Source organism: Idiotropiscis lumnitzeri, chromosome 9 (genome assembly GCF_059441095.1).
Source record: "Idiotropiscis lumnitzeri isolate Australia: NSW breed Sydney's pygmy pipehorse chromosome 9, RoL_Ilum_1.0, whole genome shotgun sequence".
Taxonomy (NCBI): Eukaryota; Metazoa; Chordata; class Actinopteri; order Syngnathiformes; family Syngnathidae; genus Idiotropiscis; species Idiotropiscis lumnitzeri.
In genome coordinates this window covers 16485102-16507228 of record NC_142399.1, presented here as the reverse complement: position 1 = coordinate 16507228, position 22127 = coordinate 16485102, and the positions used below count along the sequence as shown (strand labels likewise).

The window sequence follows — 22127 nt, the reverse complement described above, 5'->3', positions numbered from 1 at the left end:
ACAGAGAGTGAACAGATTGGAACGCACAACAAAAATGAGATGAAGAACATTGGGTCTGCTTCTGGCATCATTGAAAATAAAACTGCGATCAGTTGATTTAGCTTGAACTGCTCCAAGCCATCTGTCTCCAGTTGTCTTTCAGCCGATCGCAACAAGCTTGATGGAGCAGGTTTGTGTCTCATTAAAGCACAAGTGAAGTGAGTTGAGCCAAGCTGAGTGTTAGTAGCTACTAAAGCAAGCTAGTTGTCTTTCCATTCCGCTTTCAAATTGTATGGAAAAGCTGCTCATACAGTAATAAACCACAAAGTTAAGCATATTTCCTTTCCTGGCGTGAATAAAAATACAATACAATTAGACCAACAGAAATCCCTGATAGCATTTTGTTACGGAATTGCCCTCTGCCTATATTTATCATATATCTATCTATAACTCATTCACGACCAGCCCAGATAAAGGAAATGTACTATTTGACGACTATACTCGTCAATGGCAATGAATGAGATAATATACATCATATATTTACATGTTTCGGCTCATCAATCCAATTTTAATATCTTACAAAGACAACCCAAGTAAATATAAAATGCATTTTTAAATGATGATTACATCCATTAAAGAGAAAAAAAAATCTAAACCTGTCCGGACCTATTTCAAAAAGCAATCTGGTTTTATAGATCAGTTCCCAGGAGAAATCAATGAATCAACCATCTTCTACTGCTCTTTGATGAATGCAGATAACTAAATACTGAATAATGAATAACGCCAGTGTCAGTCATGTTGACAGTGGAGGACTTGTGGAAATATTCAAGGCTGAGGATGGATGGAACTAAACTAGAAAACAGAACAGAAAACTGTTTTGGCTGGTGCACTAAAAGGGCTGCGCAACAGACCAGTGTTATATAGAGACATAATTTGACAGAATGGGAAGCAAAAAAAAAAAAAGTGGATAGTTCATTGTAAACTGGCCAACTGGAAGGCGAGATGCCAAAAACATATAATTAGCAATTTGTTGACTTGAGTAGTGATGGACTGATCGGTCGACACCATATTAGCAACATTTTGCACGTCATACTACAGGGTTAGTATTTCGGAATCTTTTCTGGTCGTGTCATGCCTCTGTTTTGTTTTCAGTTTCAGCTGGAGTGGAAGGTCCTCCCTCCAGAGCCGCCCGCACCTGCTATGCATCACAATTAGCCCTGTATAGAGGGACTGTCAAGCCAACAACCAGTGTCGGATAATTCCTTCACCTTGCTCATGACTTTGTCGTATCTCGTTTTGTATTTCACTTGTAAGTATTCCTCGTTTAGTCAACGATTAGTCTCTGTTTTATTTTCGGGCGCATTTGGCTTTTTTTTGGGTTTTTTTTTGTGGGAATTAATTTTTAATTAATTATTTTTTTTATCCTCGCCCTTTGCGAGTGTTTTTGGTTGACCTCGTGTATTTTTTTTTGTACGAGCGTCATTTTTTGCTGTTGTAAATTTCTTTTTTTTTTTGGTTTTGTTTTGGGGTTTTTTGCAGTTTTTTTCCACATTCCATCTGAGTTATCCGTTTTTGGTGTCTGATTTTATTCTGGCCCCTTCCGGAAGAGTGACAAATTGTCCATCTGCTTGAATCATTTTCAGAAGGTAACAGCCAGATGAAACTGGAAAACCCCCACAAGACTTGTCATTTGGGACTTGGTCTGACCCAGTTGTTAGACAATCCCATTTAGGTTTTTGGTTCAGATCCTTGCCATTGCCATTCACCTGCATCAAAATTGACTCTATTAGGTATCTTTCTATATCATCAGGTAAAACAGGAAAATATTTGCTGTTTTCTACTTCGCCTACAGAAAAATATGAACTAACAAACTTTTACGGTCAAGTAGAATTTGCAAAAAGTCCAATTGCAGGCCATGGAGTCCCAAATGGACCAGGCACATTTTACAGTAAGGCTAGTAACATTTTCATTCATTTTGTTTTAGTTTTTTTCCTCACAGGCAATAAATAAATGTGATTATAAAGATGTTAACGTTGCATGCATTGATACAAAAGTATATTTGATTTAAATAATTACTGTACTGTATATCGACTTACAAAAATTACTTGAAGTTTAATTTAATTTCAATAATTGCCTTATAACGGCCTAAAGCATGACATCATCAATCATTCAGTGAACCAGATATCTAAAACATAGTTATTGGATATACTTTCATATGATACAATGAGTACATGTCGGCAAACAAGTAATTGCTAAAGTTAGCTAAACCTGAACCATGAAAAAGGCAGACGAATGGCAAACAGCTGCATGAGTCGTACGTAGCAACAAAGGCAACAGTCAGCTCCCAATTGCCCTAATGTTTGTGCCCCTGATTCATTTTTCTCTCTGAATCTCTTCCGCTGCCTCCTCTCTGCTTATCAGAGGTCTTACTCAATAGAATACATTTCCCGGGTTGCTAGGCAATCCCATAAAATGGCAAGAAGTGTTATAAATAATGTATTCGCATGATCCAATCAGCTGACAACCACCCCCGAGCACAAGGAGAGGAGAGAAAGATGGGGCCATTTGATAATTAGGAAAAAATTAATTCAATGAGCACAAACCCCTGTTCTTGAGATTTTGCATGCACGTGTATGAATATGCTTCTGTAGGAGAGGAGGCCAAGTAGAGCGTGTGTGGCTGACTCAGAGCAGGTGCCACTATGCACACAGGGAAATGAAATGTGGAGGATGTTGGGAGTGGGTCAGATTCATTACATACCACCACAAGTTGTGCGGTTGGGCTCCGTGTTGGGATCAGCTATACCACCAGAATGTTTAAAACTCGTGCCACATTGCATACGTCATCCAGTTGCAGACACAAATGCAAGGCTTGACAAGACATAAAAAGTGAAAATGTGCTTCAGTTTAGCCTGTGGGCTACTGCAAGGGCTTGGACTAAAACTCGAACCAGGAGTACGCACACACACACACACACATGCACACACTCGATTTTTTTTTACCCCTCACAGCCACACCCTCATGGATCCAGAAATGCCAGTAGCTGACCAGTCCCATGAATCACCATTTGATCACGGCAGAAACATGTGGTCATGACTGGTGCTGCACTGCTAATAAATATTATAAACACCGGATATCGAAATGCAATTCACTTTTTGAAAATACTGAGTTTAAAATGAATTTTTGTGATTCATTTCTGAATTATATTGAGTGTTATTTACAGTATAAGAATTTGGTGGATTATTTTGTTTGAAATTTGCAAGTCCTATGAAAATGGCTGAAAGCTAGTGGCAATGTACGAATGTTGGGAGTCATCACTCAAGTGCAAAGATGGTAGAGGAACATGAGGTACATGCTCAAGTTGGTACAAAGATAATGAAGGATTGTCATGCAGCCCTACAAATTGCTCTAGAACGATCTTAAATGGCATGCTTGGTCGCTGCCCTAGTGCCAATCCCTCTCAGTCAAAGACTGCAAAATTCACATGCCGAGATTACGCTTGATTGACATGAAGATAGGTTCGATCTCTTTGAAAATATCCTCGGGACTAATGAAAGCGGTATTTCACAATGGTATGTTTGCACTATCGAGCAGGAGAAGATCCTCATTATCTCTGAAAAAAAAAGACAATGGAGCTGAAGTACAACAGGATTGTCCCATTCATTCTCCACCAGGTGATGAACGTCGAGAAATCTGGCCATTTATGAATGTTGGGGGATTTGATTTCCATGCAAGCATCATGGTGCTCCGAAATATGTGGCTGAATATGTTGCTCCTTTTGGGCAAGCAGTACTGTGCAAGTTATTTTTATTTGTAATATTAATATCACACTTTTTTTCTGTGCTTGTTTGATGGTTCCACATTTGAAATAAACTGCAGTCAATCAATCCCTCAATAAAAACGTTTTCCTCTCATATCCAATTCTTGGAAAGAATCATACATTTAGAACAAAAGACACAAAACCTGAGGCGAAATATCAATAAATAATTAAATTAAAAGTATTTTAAAATCGAGAATTAGTGCAAATAGTTTTGTGATGGATGATAACCAACACCATAAATGCTGAGAATTTTATCCAAGTAAAATTAACCACTTGTGTTTTTTTTTCAACCTGTCCCACACTTAATCCGTCATACAAATGGTGACTTTATAAATTATATACCAAATTGAATTTCTTAAACGTGTTGCTTAAGAATTCGCATTCCTTTTGGGTCTTTATTAAAACGACAGTACCCTTGATTTAAACCTTTGGTGCACAAATTAATGCAATTTAATGATTTGTTTGGCTCTCAAGGACACCTTCTGACAAGTATTTTGGCCCACTCTTTGTGAGCTAACTACAAATAATGCACTAGTTTCAGGTTCAAAGGGTATCTTTCCAGATTGCATTTTTCGGACCCTTCCACGGGTGATCAGTTAGATTTAGATTACTGCTCATTTAAGACCATGTCAGAATAGTCTAATCCTAGTTTCTATCCTAGCACCTTAGAGCTGCAAAGCACACATTTGAATGATGATTTGGAAAATCATTGCTTGAAACAATGTTTTCAATTCAGAATTTGTATATGACTGATCTTGTTTAATTAAGCTGAAAGGGAAATTTCTACCCACAAATCATGTTCGCGTCATTAAGCAAGCAACTGTTGGAATGTAACATTTTCTTTCTATCCCTAATAACCCCGAGTTGGATATTCAAGGAATGTACAGAACAGAATGTACTTTTGTAGAAAATAATACCTCAAGAACATCAACCAAGAAAAATCAGAATCCCCCTCAAGGCAGAGCAGAATAAATGGGCCACTGGCACATAAAGTGTCAGCGGCACATACAGTATAAAAATACATGCAGGGAGCTTGAGCCACTGAGAAAACCTGCCACAGTGGGTTGTATTCTTGCAGGCTGATGCAAGCCAGAAATATGGGAAGATCTCCAAGTGAAATGTCACACATGCTGTCCCACTTAGCAGGCAAAAAAGCAAAGATGAATCCATTTAGCACACCATTAGTATGTCTAGGATCTAATCTAAAATATGAAGGGATACATTGTAGTAGCTCTTTTGTTTAATAGTGCCCACAACAACACGAGACTACACACACGCGCACACACACACACATGTTCACAAAGAGCACATCTGCCCTGTGAGAGTTACAGAGTGGGACACTGCCAGCTGGCTTCGTTTCAACATTTCACCTCTAGGGATTGGCTTTAGTACAGGCCAAATATGGAAGAGACACGACTACACAACTACATTTCAGTGTACACGCACACACACACACACACACGCACATTGAAGTGCGTAATCAGAGCAAACACACAAGCCTTATGTGGTCACAAGAAAGCCAGTCAGTGCTTAAGTCAAAGAGGTATCAGCCAACACATCTATGGTAACTATGGAGACGACTGGCAATGTGTGAGTGGGTGAATGTGTCGAGTGGGCACAAGTCTCTGGATTTCAGGAACATCCCTTGCCAGTCCCTTCGAGAGGATAACAGAGAGTTCAAAAGTCACAGGGGCAGTGGTTAATCATGGATAATTTGGAAGGCAGACGGAGAGAGAGGGACTGTTGGGGAGTGGGCGGGAGAGGATCTTTATAACGGAAGTGTGTTTGGGTGGGAGGGAAAACAAGACAGAGGGAGAGAAAGTGGGTAGTCCAAATGATCGGGAAGGACAAAGTCACCATTTGTATGTAATTTGTCATTCTTTGTATATAAATTAGAGGTACTTTCAAAGCTTTTTTGGCATTACAAAAATCACCACTTGATGATGTGGTAATTAGGACGAATGTAACCCATATTCTGAGTCTGAGTAGGAGTCCACAAAAAGAACAGATTCATCAAAAATGGCATTATACACACTCATAGTCCACAGAACACCCGTCAGCATACGTTAAAGTGTCGACTCGTTCAGAGCCGCATGCACCTTTTTGGCTGCCTTAGCTTGTGTCTCATCTGTCAGTCATGGGATGAACAGATGTCCAGATTTCCCTGGACACATTTTAAGACCTAAACAAAGCATCTGGGATTGAAAAATGATCTCAATCGGTATATTGCACCTGCCATGCCTCTTGTTACGTCCACGGACGTCAAGTTATAAATCAATATTCTTAGCAACATTAGATATGAATTATCAATATGCTAATAAACAATCCCAGTTAGTGATAGAAATGTGTGTGGTATTATATTCCATGTTACTATGAACATTGACAGTTATCTAAGCAGAAAATGTCTAACATAGTTTTCCAAGCATTTATTTATTTATATGACATTATTCGTGTCAAATCGAGAAAGACAGACATAGTGTACTGTAAATGTAGGCCTGCTTATCATTGAGGGTAGCTTTTCCCTATCTCACCTGAACAGAAGTGAACGTCATCGGATTTGGTGAATCTTTGTAATCCAGATGTAGAGTTAATTTTACTACTCCTTTCAATTTAATGTTTTCCTTCACAGTTGTGTCTCAGAAAGAGGCTTCTGGGACACAGGGTTCAATTAGTGTTATAGTATTTACAGTAAGTTTTTATTTCATTTTGACTTTTTATTTATTTTAATTTTTTTTTTTTACAGCAGGTTTGTTCATTTTCATACATTTTTATTCTGTAGAAAATGTTTCATTTTAGTTTGGTTTTTTTTAATACAAATTGTAGTATTAATTTGAGTTTTTTTTCAAAATATTTGGAGTATAGGTGTTCTTATTGTAGTTTTTAAACTAAATTGAAACTTAAATCTCGTATACTCAATGTTAGGCATCAACCCTTAACTCCCCCTCCCCTTAAATTCTTGGCAAATGTCGCAATGGTAATTAAGATTCAGTAATATGCAAGTGTTAGCAGTCTTTCGTTTTCAGAATATGGTGCTCATCCGTTCTATTTAGAACTGGTCCATAAAACAATAGAAGAAGTCCTCAATTTACCTGAATTTTGGTGTAAATCGGCCACCCACAAGGAGTGCATTTTGGGCTCCGGATGACGTCAATGACTGACACATGCAGATCTGGTTATTTGGCTGCGGTTACATTAAAAAAAACAACAACATATGTATCCAATCTAGGACAATAGTTGGCTTTGGAAAAAACAAAATTGGTCGCAAAAAAATAAGATCTGGGTTGCATTGGCTAGCTGTGTGAACCTAAAATGTCAAACGATGCTGTCGTTGGTCCAGTACGTCGTAACTCGAGGACTTACTGTAAAAAGTGGCATCTGCTAATCAAAAAGCTTGAACCTACAATTTACCTTGGCCACTGACAGAATCTGCGAAAATAATCTGAGATGAACACATCATTCATGATCTGTATGAGGAGATCACCAGAAGGTAGAAAGCAGTTCCCTCAACTGCAAAAAGCCACTCAAAAAGTGAGGATAAACTGTGTTCTCCTCTGCAAATCATTATCATCACTATTACTAGAAGTAGAAGATGAATATCTATTAATTGTCATGCATACGCTGAATGCAAATGCGTGGGGAATACTTGCGAAGTGGGAGTGTTGACAATGTGTGCAGTTAAAAACAGCCCCTTCATTTTTTTTTGGGTCATATTGTTATGCAACATCTCATTATGCAGCACAGCATTACTGGCCTAATTGTAGAATTTCAGATTTTTTTTCTCAGATGCCTGATTTTCCCTTTCATGTTACAAAAGCTGCTCATTGCATGTGAAAATAGATTTCACTAATACAAATGATTGTGGTCTGTCAGAGTAGGATATTGTATGCCCTTAATGAGGTTAGTCAACAATGCTGGTTGTCTGAATGAGTTTCCAATTTCAATTTTGCCAGTGAAGATTTATAAGAGTAGGACATTTTTCAAATGGACTAGATTCGCGAAAGATCAAAACTCGATAGTTTCATGCATTGTACAAGCTAAGGAAGAGACTAAATGGAGTAACCACCCACAACAAACAACAACTGAAAGAGGCTGTGGTAAATGTCAAGAAACAGAAAGTTAAAAGAAGAAAGTAAAGGTTTGGTAATATCAGTGGTTCAAAGGTTTGAAGCAGTTATTGAAAACAAAGGATGTGCAACTAAATGTCAATTTCACGTTCATCTGTTGTATGTCTGATTTTCAGTACTTCTGCTCACTGAAGAATTAGGTCTGTTGTTAATAAACAATGCTATCGTCTCCGTTTTGGATACCTGCTAATAAAAGCTGGAATGTTGAAGACATCAACATATTCTCATATTCATCTTTTAATAACCCACATCCATGTCTTCAGTCAACAACAGTCAATTCAGAACTCTGGCCAATGCAGGCAGTACAAATCGCATAGTAAACAGCAGCGTTCAGAAAAAGGGAAAAAGAAGAAAAAACTCACACTGCCTTGGACAGCAAACGAGCACGACAAAAGTTGCTTTGTTTTTTTTTTTAAGTGTGTCTTCAAGCAATTTACCCTAACTAGAATACCACATTGCATTGTAGCCAAATAAAATCCCCGTAGTATCAATGTGCCATATAAATTGTTGTTGTGCAAATCAAAAGGAAATTGCTATGACTACTTCGAGTCGAAGTATTCTTTAAAAGAAGAGAAAAGAAGACAAAAAAGAAGAAGCAATGAGAATCATGGCAACCAACTTTTGCTTTGGATAATAACATCATGGATTTAAAAGGTGCATTAATCCACAATGGTTGTACATTTGACTCTGATGCGACGTAGGATTTTAGTTAACGTAAGCCATTTTAGGATAAAAAGAAAAACCTTCACATAGTCGTTCGCCACTACCGGGGTGCAGAGCGAGCGCCGCTCACATTAATTTATGAATGCAGCCTGTAGGTCTCTATTTATTCTTCATTTTGCTTTTTAAAAATTAAATTAAAAATAAGGGTGGGGTGTTCGGAATGGACCAATAGAGGTGTAAATCCCCTGACCACAAAGAAATAAAGTCAACCTCTACTTAATGGAAATACGGCAATTGCTGGGGGCGGGGTGGGGAGGAGTAATGGGGTTTGGGGGCTAGGAACACTCTCTATTACATTAACACTTCGTTCTTGTCATTGCTCTCACCATGTGCACCAGTATTCGCTCCCCAGTAGGGTGGATGGCCAAAGCTTCATCGTAGAGATTTTTAGCTTCGTCCAGTTGACCCCGGAGCTCAGCTAGGTGACCCCTCTGCAGCAACACCGAGTGTGAGTTGGGGAAGAGTGAGCTGGCCTCGGCTATGCAAAACTGCGCCTCTTTCAGTCGGCCATCCTCCATGAATAGTTCCCCTGCTCGGGCAGACAAGACATATCAAGACAGTTGAGTTAAAGTGCAAATTAAAGCCTCCTTGCAGCATGTTAAAATATAAACAGTGTGGAGTTAAATTACACAAAAATTTATACAAGCCACTCAAGTACATACACTCAGACACAAATACACATACACACTAAAGGAGAAATGTAGTACCGGGGAAGTTATGGAACTGTTGCCTAAATAAGGCCATCACATCCTAAAGTTGCCTGCCTCTGGGAAGATGATGCTAACCCCCCACACAGTAAATTCTGTGCAAGTAAAAAAAAAAGTCATGTGGAAAAGTTCAATACTGTTCAAATATCATGCATGCCTCTTGCTTCTTAATGCTTGAGAGAACTCATCTGTGCAGTTGACAGGTGTTCTTTTGTTTTTCCTCTACTTACGTATAGATATACTGAAAGTAAAGTAAAGTGTAAAGTAATTATCTATTTTTCATACAGTAGATTAATTTAGGGAAAAATAGATGCAGTGATGCCCTGTACTGATAAGTACATTTGCAGTTACATGTATGTGACAATGTCGTGCATCACTGTGTGTATGTGTTTTTCCTGTGAGACTAATCATGAACTGAAATTGCAACAGGAAGTGAGCAATGTGCACAGGAATGTCTGCAAGGGTAGCGGGAACTCAGCCTGGTCCCATTACACCAAGGGAACACATTGAGAGACTTCAGTGAAACAATACCTTATTTCACAGCACAGGAATAACATGAGCAAAAGGTTGGTCACAAAAAATAACTTTGGAATTACTGAGAGCCGCAGGGGACACGACCCCGACATATTTTCATTGGCCCCACCCACTTCAACCCACTAGGGTACTGTAAATACACTGGATGGCTGGTTGTTAAATTGCCCTTTTGAATCGCGTCCTCTGCTGCAACTATACTTTGTCTTTGTGGACGTTAAAAATAAAGTGTGTCACAAAAGTTAGCCCACCCCTGTTGTAGGGCCTTGAAACTTAAACTAGACCTTATATCATTACCGACTGTCAAATGTTTTTGGAGTGTTGAGAAATGAGGGGGAAAATGCAAACTATTACTTCCCCTCTCAAAGCTTAAAACACACATTTGTGTTGCACATAGTAAAGGTCACACTAATGGTCGAAATGATTAGAACGGATTCATCTTGGTCTTATTTTTTTATCACAAATAAATTGTGTTGGAACAGGGGTGTGTAGATTTTGTAGATCCATTGTATGGTAACCATGTAAACTCCTCCTCTTTTGTTTGACCTGGCGAGTACGGAATCACTTGCTCTCTTCATGGACAATAGTTTTGTAATTTTGTTTCTATGTTCCACTTGTGCCCCTCCATGAGCCGTCACCTTATTGTGGTGGAAAGGTTTGCGTCTCTCAATGATCTTAGAAGCTAAATTGCCTGGGCATTTACGCCCCTCGAAGGGTCACCCATAGCAAACAGTCAAGCGTCTGGTGGCTGACGAGTCAGGGGAGGATGGAGCGGGAGATCGACAGGTGCATAGGTGCAGCATCTGCAATGATGCGAACTCTGTGACTCGGTCCGTCCAAGAAGGAGCTGAGCCGGAAGGCAAAGCACTCGATTTACCGATCGATCTACGTTTCTACCCTCCCTCTGGTAGTGAGCTGTGAGTTGTGACCAAAAGAATCAGATCCCGCATACAACCAGCCGAAATGAAGTGCCTTGGGCATCTTGTCAGAATGCCACTTGGTCCTCCATGGTGAGGTGTTCTGGACATGTCCCACTGGAAGGATCCCCAGGGGATGACCCAGGACACGCTGAAGAGACGATGTCTGGTTCAGGAACGTCTCGGTATCTCCCAGGAGGAGCTGGACGATGTGGAAGCCTGGGTTTACCTGCTTCCCTGCTAAACGAATGAACCAATGTTCCACTTGTGTTTTTGCATCTAACCTGTTTGGCGCCATCCTGTTTTTCTCCCTCACTTGAGCGTTTTCATTATGATAAACCACATGCAGTAATCCACACCACAACTTGGAATCATTAGCAATCTGTCAGACTGGTTATCCTCAAGAAATCCTTGGTATTACTACTTCAACTACTCCATTACCGACAAGAAGTGAGGTAAAGAACTATATGATCCATCAATCTGCTACGGTCTATTCTGTTCAGGGTTACTTCGGGTGAGCGGCAGTGTACACCCTGGACTGTTTGTCATATAATCACAGGTCACATACAGTAGACAAACAACCATTTACACCCTTACCTACAGGATATTTTTTGGAATGTGGTGACTGAGCGAGAGGACAAGCAACATGCAATGCTGAAACAACATAACTCCACCTACGGAGCCAGAAGATTGTCAATACTTGTGTCGGATGGTATGGCTACATTTTACATTACACAATGTTTCGACCATTTATTCATCCTTTTGTGGGCTCAGTGACCCCTGATATTGGAATTAGAAGATGTGCTTGATGTGGTTGGGGTCAGTTCTTGGTATGCCAAACTCATCTGACATTGCCCTCATGGACTTTGCTTTGCGCACCAACCTCAACATTTGTGAAACAGAGTCTGTTTTCTCTCTCCAGCCCCAATCAACAACCAATCAAAACAGTCAGTATGCTTTATTTAATGTGTGCTGCCGTCATACCAGCTTGCAGCCAAACACGTTCAAGGGTTGTCCAGATGTATGTGGGTCCTTGGCGATGCATGGAGCTAACGTCCGACACTTCTGAAAGCGCCGCTTCAAGACGGGATGCTGCAAGTGATGATGGACTCATTGAACCTGAGAGTTTAAAGTGAAGTAAAAAATAAACATGAATATAACACATTGTTAGAATGACATGAGCAACTTTAAACATGAAACGAGGCTATCAATTTAGTTTACTTGAGTGAAAAACAAATAATTTTATAATTTAATAAAATAGCTCAATATTGCTTGAATTATCTAAAATTTTCAAGAAATGTGAGAAAAAGAACTACGGTAAGTCTGATGTTAAACCTTTGTTAAAGCTGCATGATATTTTAATGATTTATTCATCTTTTCCAGGGTCAAATGGCATCGCCAGCATTGAAAAAGCATTTTGAGTGTGAGAATATTGTCAAAGACAGTCTAACGGGTGCGCAACATACACGTTCAAGGAAATACATAATCAATCAAAAAATATACCAACACGAGATAGCAGGTTCGAACAAAACACACACACACACACCCACCCCCACCCACACACACAAAGAAAATAACAAGGCAAGAAAATGTGTCATGACTCATAAGGGAGGAGAGCTATTGAAACCTTGTGAAAATGGTTATCAAATATTTATCCGTTAGATTATGCTGTTTGAATTGTTTTGTTTTTCTATTCATTTCCACTTGTCTATGCAGGGCCATCTTGCCCATTGGGGGGATAGGCAAATGCGGGTGCCATGGACTCTCTGGGAAGCCAAAATCCGGGGAAAAATTCACACTCAATATAAGTGTTGAAACAATTTATTACTATGGACTCTTAACTTCAAGTCAAAAGGAAAGAAGAGTAAAGTGACATTGATTTAACAACCAAACAAGCGAAGAGGAGCCCGGTGAATTAATGTGAAATTAGTGTTACTACCCAACAAGCATGGTGGCTTATGCCTTTGGGACACTTGCTTTGAATTGACTCTTGAGTGACCGGGTTTGTTGGTGTAGTCAGCATTTCTATACAATACAATACAATTTTTATAGCGCATTTCACAACATATGGAGCTGTAACAAAGCGCTTTCCATATGGTGTAATAGAAATTAGCAGCTAATAAGAACACAAATTAAAACACAGACACACATTCACAATATATACCAGAAGAACAACAGAACAATGACAGTCTCATGTTGAGTCGAAAGCTGAAGAATAAAAATGTGTCTTCAAACAGGTTTTAAAAATGGACAAAGAAGCTGAACATTTAATCGGAGCTCATTCCATAGGGAAGAACTGTCAACAGAAAAGGCAGGATCCCCCCTGAGGCTCCGTTTAGTCCTCGGCACCTCCAGCAGCATTTGGTCCACAGACCTGAGGCAGCGGGCAGGTGCGTAGGGGTGGAGCAGCTCAGAGAGGTACACTGGGGCGAGGCCATTTAAAACTTTGAAGACGAACAGAAGTATCTTGAAGCGAACTCTAAAGAGCACTGGGAGCCAGTGAAGAGAGGCAAGATTCGGGTTATGTGATCCGTCTTCCGAGTGCCAGTTAAAAGGCGAGCAGCAGCATTTTGGACTAGTTGGCGGTGCTTGAGCGAGAACTGCCTGACTCCAAAGTAAAGTACATTGCAGTAATCTAGCCTAGATGTAATGTAAATGCATGGATTACTGTTTCTATGTGCTGTTGGGAAAGAAAGGGTTTCACTTTAGCCAGCTGCCCAAGATGAAAGAAGCTAAATGAATCATTTGTGATTACATTATTGAGCAACAAAATTAAAAATAATCAAAATTATAATTAATTAAATAAATAAATTAAATTAAATAACTTAGAACCAAAGACCTCTTATTACAATGACTGTATTATTTGTGACCGTGGCTTCGGCATGTGGAAACGCTCCTCACAGGTGATGAAAAAATTCCACTGCCGCTGATCCTTTTTCGCCATTTAATATATAATGTCGATGTTCGGTCCGGTGGTTATTGTAATGTAGTATGGACACATATATAGCTGCTCGCCAGTCAATGATTGTATATGTCCGTACATCAACACAAATCATCCAAAATTTTTTTTCCCGCCAAACAATACAATTACACGTGTTGACAATATTACAGTAGACCTTGGTAGTGTCACACAAAGACTTCTTACTTCTATAATCAATTATGCATTACAAAGGAAACGGACATATCTCACGTAAATACCGTATGAGTAGCTCTTAGCATAACAAAATGCTGTTAAGAAGTCAGCAAAAATAACACATTTTTAAGCTATTGTCACAATAACACGTTTGTATTAGTGTTGCTGACACTTGGCTTCACTGCTTTTTAGATCTCCCGCTGTGGGTGATTGGAATCATAACAAAGATTCACATGGCATCCGCCTACTTGTGGGTCGCACTGAGTGATGGTTGTTGTGGCACATAGCCCGTGGGCCATCAATTAACCGAGAGAGTTTCTTCAACATGTGTGTAGTACAGTGGTAGTCTTTGGAAACAGAAAGCTGAACAATAATAAAAGAAGTCAGAAGGCAGACCTGTGGACGTGTCTTGGAAGTCAGGCAAAGTGAGGTGGATGGATGTTTTACTGACTCGAGGGCTAGCATCCATCCTCTCTGCCACTGGTATACTGCTACTGTCATCTGTCTCACTGGAAAACACACACACATAAACACACAAATGTCACATTTGTAAGTGACATTATGACGAGCCATGCACAATGGCAACAGTAAATCCCGCCGGGCATAAGTTAAGATCCTAGGGTCATTGGGACACACAAACCATGGTCTTTCTTTGTATTCCATTCATCCATCCATCCAAGGTGAACCCTGAAGTGGTCGCCAGCCAATCAAGGCATTGATAATTCAACTCATCAATTCATTAACACAAGTATGTCAGGAGAAAGTTGAATACAAATTTTAAGGAAATTTGGTAAACCTTGTTAGTACTATATGCATGGGTCTATGATAACAACAGAAACATTGTGGATGGTCAGTACCAGCAGTTTCCCTTTGAAATCTGCCATGGCAGTATAATACACATGTGTGTGTGGGGGTGTGGGGGTGTAGATACAGTATACTGTATTCTTACTCACTTTGAGCGGCTGACATCATAGCGACGTTGCCAGATTTGCAGCATTTCTTGGCAGGTCTGCAAGGCCACAGAAGGGCCATACAGGACTTCCTCAAGCTTAGCCTTTGTGAACAACAAACTACAGCAAAAACACAACAATCAACATTAAATACACTTCAGATCATTTATAGGCCAAAAGCAGGGCACATATAGACAAAGAAGAATTCACATTTACATCTATATGTGCAACTTAAAAACTCTTCCGCTAAGCTAACAAGCCATGTGATATGTGAACATGCAAATGCCATACAGGTAGGCCAGAATCAAGATTCAATCACTGAACCTCAGAACTGTGAGGCAGACATGCTAACCAATAGATGAGCCAATGGGAATAGTGATACATTAGTGGTGAAGGGCTATATGCCCTTTGCTTGTGATCCTACCCCTAAAGTTTTATTTGTCGTGAACACGCATTTCAAGGGGGAAGGGAGAAGATGAGGGGTAAGGGGCGGTATTGGGGTTGAGCCGAAGTTTATTAATGCAATTAATTGTGTTTTTTTTGTATTATTATTATTATTATTATTATTATTTTTATTTTATTTTTTAAATGGGATGGGAGTGTCAACATTTTTTATATCTGTTTTCCTGCCATGAACTGAACGGAACAAAATAAGGCTAGAAGTTGTACATCAATTGTCCCATAGTGACGGTCACTGGAGATTCTTTTTAACATAAATAAGCAAAGATGCCTGTTTTTTTTTTATTTTTGCTAACTAACATTTCATCAAATGAAGAAGTTACTTAATGTGAGAGTCTGAACAATGACACGCTGTAAGTATTACTATTTCAGTTAGCCTTAAAACGAAAATCAAAGTAGTAATTAGATTTGATATAATTCACCAAAGGATGACAGTGTGTTTTTTGGTCACTAAATTCAGCACTGTTAATTGTAAAACTAAAACTACGTACAACTATTAATGAAACTAACACGAACAACTGATGAGCAAAGATATAATGATGACTCATTGAGTGAAGCAGCAAATCGCGCCAGATTTGTACCAACTACACGATTAATCTTCTTTCTTGTGGACATTATGAAAATGTGACTTTTTAATAGGAATGAGGTGTTTTACGTAATGTGTCTTCCACACTGAGTTGCTTCAGAATGGGCTAAGAGCCACCATTTTAATCTTCATCAAATCTTGGATTGAGTTCTGCGCATATTTGTGTTTAACGATCTGTCCGCTGCATGTGCAGGGATCTGCATGCCAAATTTATTGCGTAGTAGTACCAATTGTAATTTATCATTTTGATGTACTGTATTTATTTCCCTGGACTGTACAGCAGAATCACTGTAACAGAGATTGATATAGCTTGTAAAAATACTGAACTAAATACATGGGTGTACATGAGATATGTTGAAAGGCTAATGAGGAGAGGTCATAGTGTTTCGACTCAACCCTTTTAGTTGAAGACATTGGGTTAAGTGGTGTGGTAGTGTCAGATATAATGCAAGAGTGTACACGTGTATATATATATATATACGTGTGTGTGTGTGCATGCGAGAGGGAGAGTCCGTGCATGCGTTAATTGCCCGAGGGGGGTTCTTAGTGAAAGCAGTCTGTCATGGGCATCACCAAGGAGCGACGACAGACAGGGAGCACTAGAGTCAACAAGACTAAGAAAATGTTGCTGTCGACTGCATCCTCGTTGTTGAATGATCCTCCAATTATTTTATGCTCCGTCAGAAAGTGGGGGTGGGGGATGGACAGGAAACAGGAGAAACCAAGTGGATGAGGGGTATGAGAGAGGGTGAGGATCAGAGCTTGTGTCAGGGGAGAAAACTCTCTGTGAAATGCGCCTTATTACCAGCTGATGGGTCAGTAGACTACTGGGGGAAGGGCATGTGTGTGCGTGAGTGAGTGTTGAGTGTGAGAGGGGAAAATGGAAGAGTTGTATGCTTGAGTGTGTGGGAGGATGAGGCTGCCTGTGTGAAGGGTACACCTGCTGTGTGTGTCTCTAGGCTCCCTATTACCACTGTGGCAAAACGTTCAGAGGCATTTTGATGGTGTAAAACCATCCTAGTGTTGAAATGTGACGTGGTGTGTTTAGCGTGTATCATATGAACTCAGCCCCTCCGTGGACTAAATGGAAGGGGCTGATTGTAACATTAAACCACCTTAACTAAATTTAATGTAAATTAGCACCTAAAGAATGGCATTCAAAATAGGCATCTGAATGAGTCCTTAAGGGATAAGCTCATGCTCACAAAAATTGGTCCATACATGCATAAGGTTACATCACGTATCCCATTCCTATATAAAAAAAAAAAAAACCCAGTTGGGACAATTTCTTTATTTTTGACTGAAAATATTTGGGTTCGAGATGAAAAGAAAACTCTGAGATAAGAGATCAACATTATAGCTTCTGTTTCCAAGAGTTCGTTTCTGGTTCGGATATAAGAATAAGAAGATGTCACCTTTAGTTTCAACCGACACATTTTTTTTTAGGTGAACTAAAGTAATAGAATATACCCCCTGACAATATTATGTTTCCCAGGCATGTTCTTATTACAGTGATTATTCAAACAATAAATTGTTGATGCCATGTGATGGTTTGGGTTTGCATGGCTTCCTCTGTAGGGACTCACCAATCTGTTCCCATCCGATGGTAGCAGCAAAATCAACAGAAACAATTTGTCTTCCTATTTAAACCAAACTAATGAGATGATACTTCATATTGCTGCAAGCTAATGACCCAAATACTGCCAAAAATGTGAAACAAGTTCATCAGGTGCAAGAAGGAGATGCTTTTACACTGACGAAGCCAATCTGCAGACTTCAACCAAAGAGTGTTTTTCATGCAAGAAGAGACTGAAGGAACTTGTGTTATCATTAAGAATGTCAAAATGGTATTTATGATAGTGACAGTTCGACGCTGAAAGTGATGACGGTATTTCTTGTACTCTGGGAAAAGGTAGGGAAATCTAAGCATAATGGTGCTGTGGATATTAAATTATTATATCCAGAATATAATTCTGTATATGCCTGAGGAAAACGAATGAATGGTATTTCTAAATTGAGGCAAATCACGCCCATGATATAGCTTTCAGTGATTGCAAGGCTAATTCATTACTCAGAAAAGGCCTCAATTATTTTCACGTGTAAATGCATATTGTTCATAGTCATCCAAGGACAACTTCAGTTCTCGTTGAAAGGCTGCGTTTTCATTTAGAGCGCCAGTAAAAAGGTGGATTCCAAGATTACACGATGCACATCCAATTACAATTGTCATTTTCAGCCTCCTGGGAATGCACAGAGTGTGCACAGAGGGTCGTGTTGGTGAGTGGATGGCAGTGAGCAGAGTTGCTCTGTGTAAATGCTTAGTGGTGGCCGGCTTTGAGCAACGACTGCCAGCATCAACCGCGTTTAAAAATAGCTAGCTAGAAATGTTCCCTTGGAAAAGTGGTCCATCTACAGTATTACTCATTCTGCACCCCCACAGATCACTTTGTTTTTCTCTGCATCGCGAGCAGGTGCACACACATGTTCTTTGTACAAAACATGCACAGATTACTTTACTAAAGCCTGTGTAGATATATATACTTTCTTTGGAGCATTAGGCAAGCATGCATGTACATGCCAGTAGTAAATACTCATGCAGTTACAGTTACACACACACACACATGGACGCACACGCAGATGTTCACTCAAGCTGAAAAAGCTTGTTCGATAAATGCAGAATCAAAGGCTTGGATTCATCATTCTCTTTAGAGCACTCTGAGACCACACGCGTGACAGTCACACAGCCCTCACATACTTTAGTCTCTCAGTCCAAAGCAAAAGCTCATTTAAAAGTGTCGATCAATATGCCGGTGTGATTACAATTAACTCATTCACTGCCATTGACGGATATAGACGTCAAAGAGTAAATTCATTCTCCCTTTGATGGCAGTGAATAAGTTAAACAAGGAGAAAATGAAGATTTAAAAAAGATACTCCGTGTAAAAGACATCAATGAATAAGGGTGGTGAGAAAGTGAGAGGCTGGTGGTGGAAGAGGATGTGAGAGAAATGGAGGAAGAAGAAATTTTCTATGCTACAGCAAGCTGACAGTTTTCGGTGGTGCAGAGAGGCAATGGCTAACAGGGATCATACACATGCATGCACACACACAAAAATACAGTGACACACATCATCATCCATGTGCAAGACTAAGATCCGAGACACAAGTGCATCACCCCCCTCTTGCACCCGCAGCCACACACACTACCAATTTCCTCTCACCAGAACTACCGTGCAATACCTCGCAACGTTCTGCCTTGGATGAGCGCCACTCACTCAACACAAATTGATATTCAAAAGGCTTGTTATGGAGAATACACCTCCACTGAGGGCGAGCACAATGACAACTTCCAATTGATTAGAATACAAGCTGAATGAACGTCTTCTTACCTCACGTGTATCTATTTCTTCTTTGCCACACCGTGTTAGTTTCTGTGACTTGCAACTGTTCATGAATCTCCTCTCTGGGGACAATCTGTTGCATTTTCAGAAAATGTAAAGAATAACTACTGCAGCTGGTTGCAGAAACTGATTTGTCCACCCAGTATTTATAATGTGCATCCCCCATTAGACTCATCAGGCAGCATGGCATGACTCATAGACAAACGACCACTAAAAGTCACAATCGCATCTATGGATAATTTCCAATCTTTAATTCACCTGTCATACATGTTTGGGAATTTGGAGAAAATCCTCACAGGCACAGAGAACATGCAACAGGCTTGAGCTGAGATTTTTAAACCAGAACTTCTCCACTGTAATGCAGACTTAGTAACCACACCTCACCCTGTTACTCAATCATATAATCAGAGTTTATTTCAATTTCTATATAAAAACGCTTTTTTCTGGTCTTGGGATTGAATAAGAACCAACACATCATGTAATTGCTAATCAATATAGCCCGAAAATTATATCAATAGATTTGAGAGGAGCTCTCCCTCACACAGCCATGTGAAGATTTAAAATAATAATTAAAAAAAGCGATGCATTTTATTTTACTCGTGCAACTCCTCTAACACGTTCTTATTTTCTGACTCCATTTCTCAGTCCAAGCCCTTACGAAAAAGCTTTGGAATGACAACTGATGCTGCACGCTCTACCCAAACGACTTCATAGTTACCGCGGTGATGGGGATTCCTGACTCAAAGAGCGAAGGTGATTGGCTGGGTACGGAAAAGAGCACTTAAAGGGGTCAAAGCAGTCAAGTGTCTCTACTGAGGAGGAGAGCATGTGCGTGTGTGTGTGTGTGTGTGTGCGTGTGTGTGTGTGTTTGTGATTATGTCCTCTAGACAGAGAGGAGAGCACAAATAATTCCAATGAGGGCAAAGCTGTGAAGATTTATTAGAGAACCAGCCTTCTATTCTGCTGTCTATTCTTCTTGAAGAGGATTTATTTCCTTCCCCGCTTTGTTGCATTATGTTGTTGTTACTGCATTATCGCTCACTTCCCGTCCTTCCTGATGTAGTGATGTACTGCACGCCATCTGTTGGTACTGCGACTATGGTGGTCAACACTGACCCCAAATGGCCGCATTAGGAATTGCATTTACTGGGATCCAAAACACTGAGTAAACACAACCCGAGAGATGATGCAACATACTTCCAGAATATAATTTGTATAAAACCACTGACCTCAACTGTTAGTTTTCCATTCAAATATCATCTGTCTTCCTCTATGTGTTATCACTACTCAACGTGTTTCGTCCATTTGCTGATATTTTATTGACTATCATTTGATAGAATTAATTTAATTAATTAGAACAAAATAATATAGAACAGCAGTCAAAACGAGTTATGTTGGGAGTGTGCCTGCAGGTTTGGGTCATAAGCTAGTGTTAAAAGGCTGAGGGGTAGATGAGGGGAAATAGGTACCGCAATGCAGGCCTTCACTCTGGCACTTCTAAATAAGGCACTGCGAGTGTGCGCGTGTGCGTGTGCGTGTGTGTGCGCGCGCGTGTTCGCCTGGCCTCCAACGCAGTGGAGCTGAGACACCCTATCCCTGCAAGATGACAAGTGTTGGTGCTGTGGCTTTTCAGGGTCTCTTGCTCTCGTTCTCGCTTGCTTGCTGTTTCTTTGTCTCTCTCAAGATTAAGAAACTACGCAGTCGAAAAAGTGATTGTGTATTTTCTCTTCTAATGCCTTGTTCCCTGTTGACTGATGCGTGCATCAGTATTTTCTGTGGCATGTGTGAGTGGGATGGTGTTGTGGGTTTACTTGAAGTTGTCAGGGTGTTGGCTGAGGGCCAGTCCCAAGGTGTCCAGGGCATGGCGGTGATGTTTCTGAGCACTGAGGAGAAGGCTCAGCAAGTGGAGGGAGTGCAAGTCATCCCCTTGGAGAGATAAAGCCTCCTGCAAGGGTTCCATGGCTGCAGATACCTGCCGATGCATATTCATCATTGTCGCTAACTTCAGCCACGTTTCCACAGTTCCAACGATAACAGTTCAGAACGTTCCATTAAATAATCGTCATTTGGCACAATGGTGTAAACAATGAGTATGAGGAAGAGGAACATCACGAAGTAAACAGGGCAACACTGGATGACATCCAGCATTTTGTGCTGTTTATTTCTTGGTATTTGGCTGTTTGATTACAGGAAGAAACAGTTTTCCTTGACAAAGGGTGTGTGTTGTCAAGCAATTAATTTTTTTTAACTAATTAAATTGCAAAAAAGTTCTGAAATTAATTGGGATTAATCACATTTTTTACTACAATTTTTTTGTGAGGCTTTTTATTTATTTGAATAATATTTTGTAATTAATGTAAAATCACCAAATATAAAGTCTATTTTAAATCAAAGTTCGTTCTTATAGCTTTCTTTGTCTTTACAGGAAACAATTCTCCATCAGTGACCCCTTCTCCAGACTGAGACAGTACATTTAATTATATGTGCCACACTCCAGCAGTTGGATTGCAAGGCCCAGTGGTAACTTAAGCAGAGAGTTTTGTTCTTAGGTGATGTTCTAGATTGTGCAGCTAATGTTACAGTGTTTGAATTTGTCTTTACAAGAAATGTAAATTAATTTTTAAAGTCAATAAAACTGAGTTAACTGAGATAAAATATTTAATCGTTTGAATTTAAAAAAAAAAAAATCTTGAGTTAACGCTTTAATTTTGACAGCCCTAGTTTATATAGAATAATATTATTTTAGAACCTTGAGATGATTTGACAATGGAAAGATTAAGAGACGATATGTGTTGTGT

The 22127-nt window shown here is 39.8% G+C and overlaps 1 protein-coding gene across 2 annotated transcripts in view; it reads right to left on the bottom strand.

The window, feature by feature from the left end:
* The window catches only part of ttc7a (tetratricopeptide repeat domain 7A), a 45894-nt gene that overhangs the window by 4531 nt on the left and 19236 nt on the right, over window positions 1–22127 (bottom strand). For both annotated transcript variants that reach the window (XM_088305339.1, XM_088305340.1), the window contains exons 16-20: window positions 21141–21301; window positions 14887–15003; window positions 14330–14442; window positions 11785–11919; window positions 8972–9174 (exon numbers count right to left, since the gene is read on the bottom strand). In XM_088305339.1, the coding sequence (XP_088161465.1) occupies window positions 8972–9174; window positions 11785–11919; window positions 14330–14442; window positions 14887–15003; window positions 21141–21301 (729 nt within the window). The remainder of the gene's footprint in view (window positions 1–8971; window positions 9175–11784; window positions 11920–14329; window positions 14443–14886; window positions 15004–21140; window positions 21302–22127) is intronic.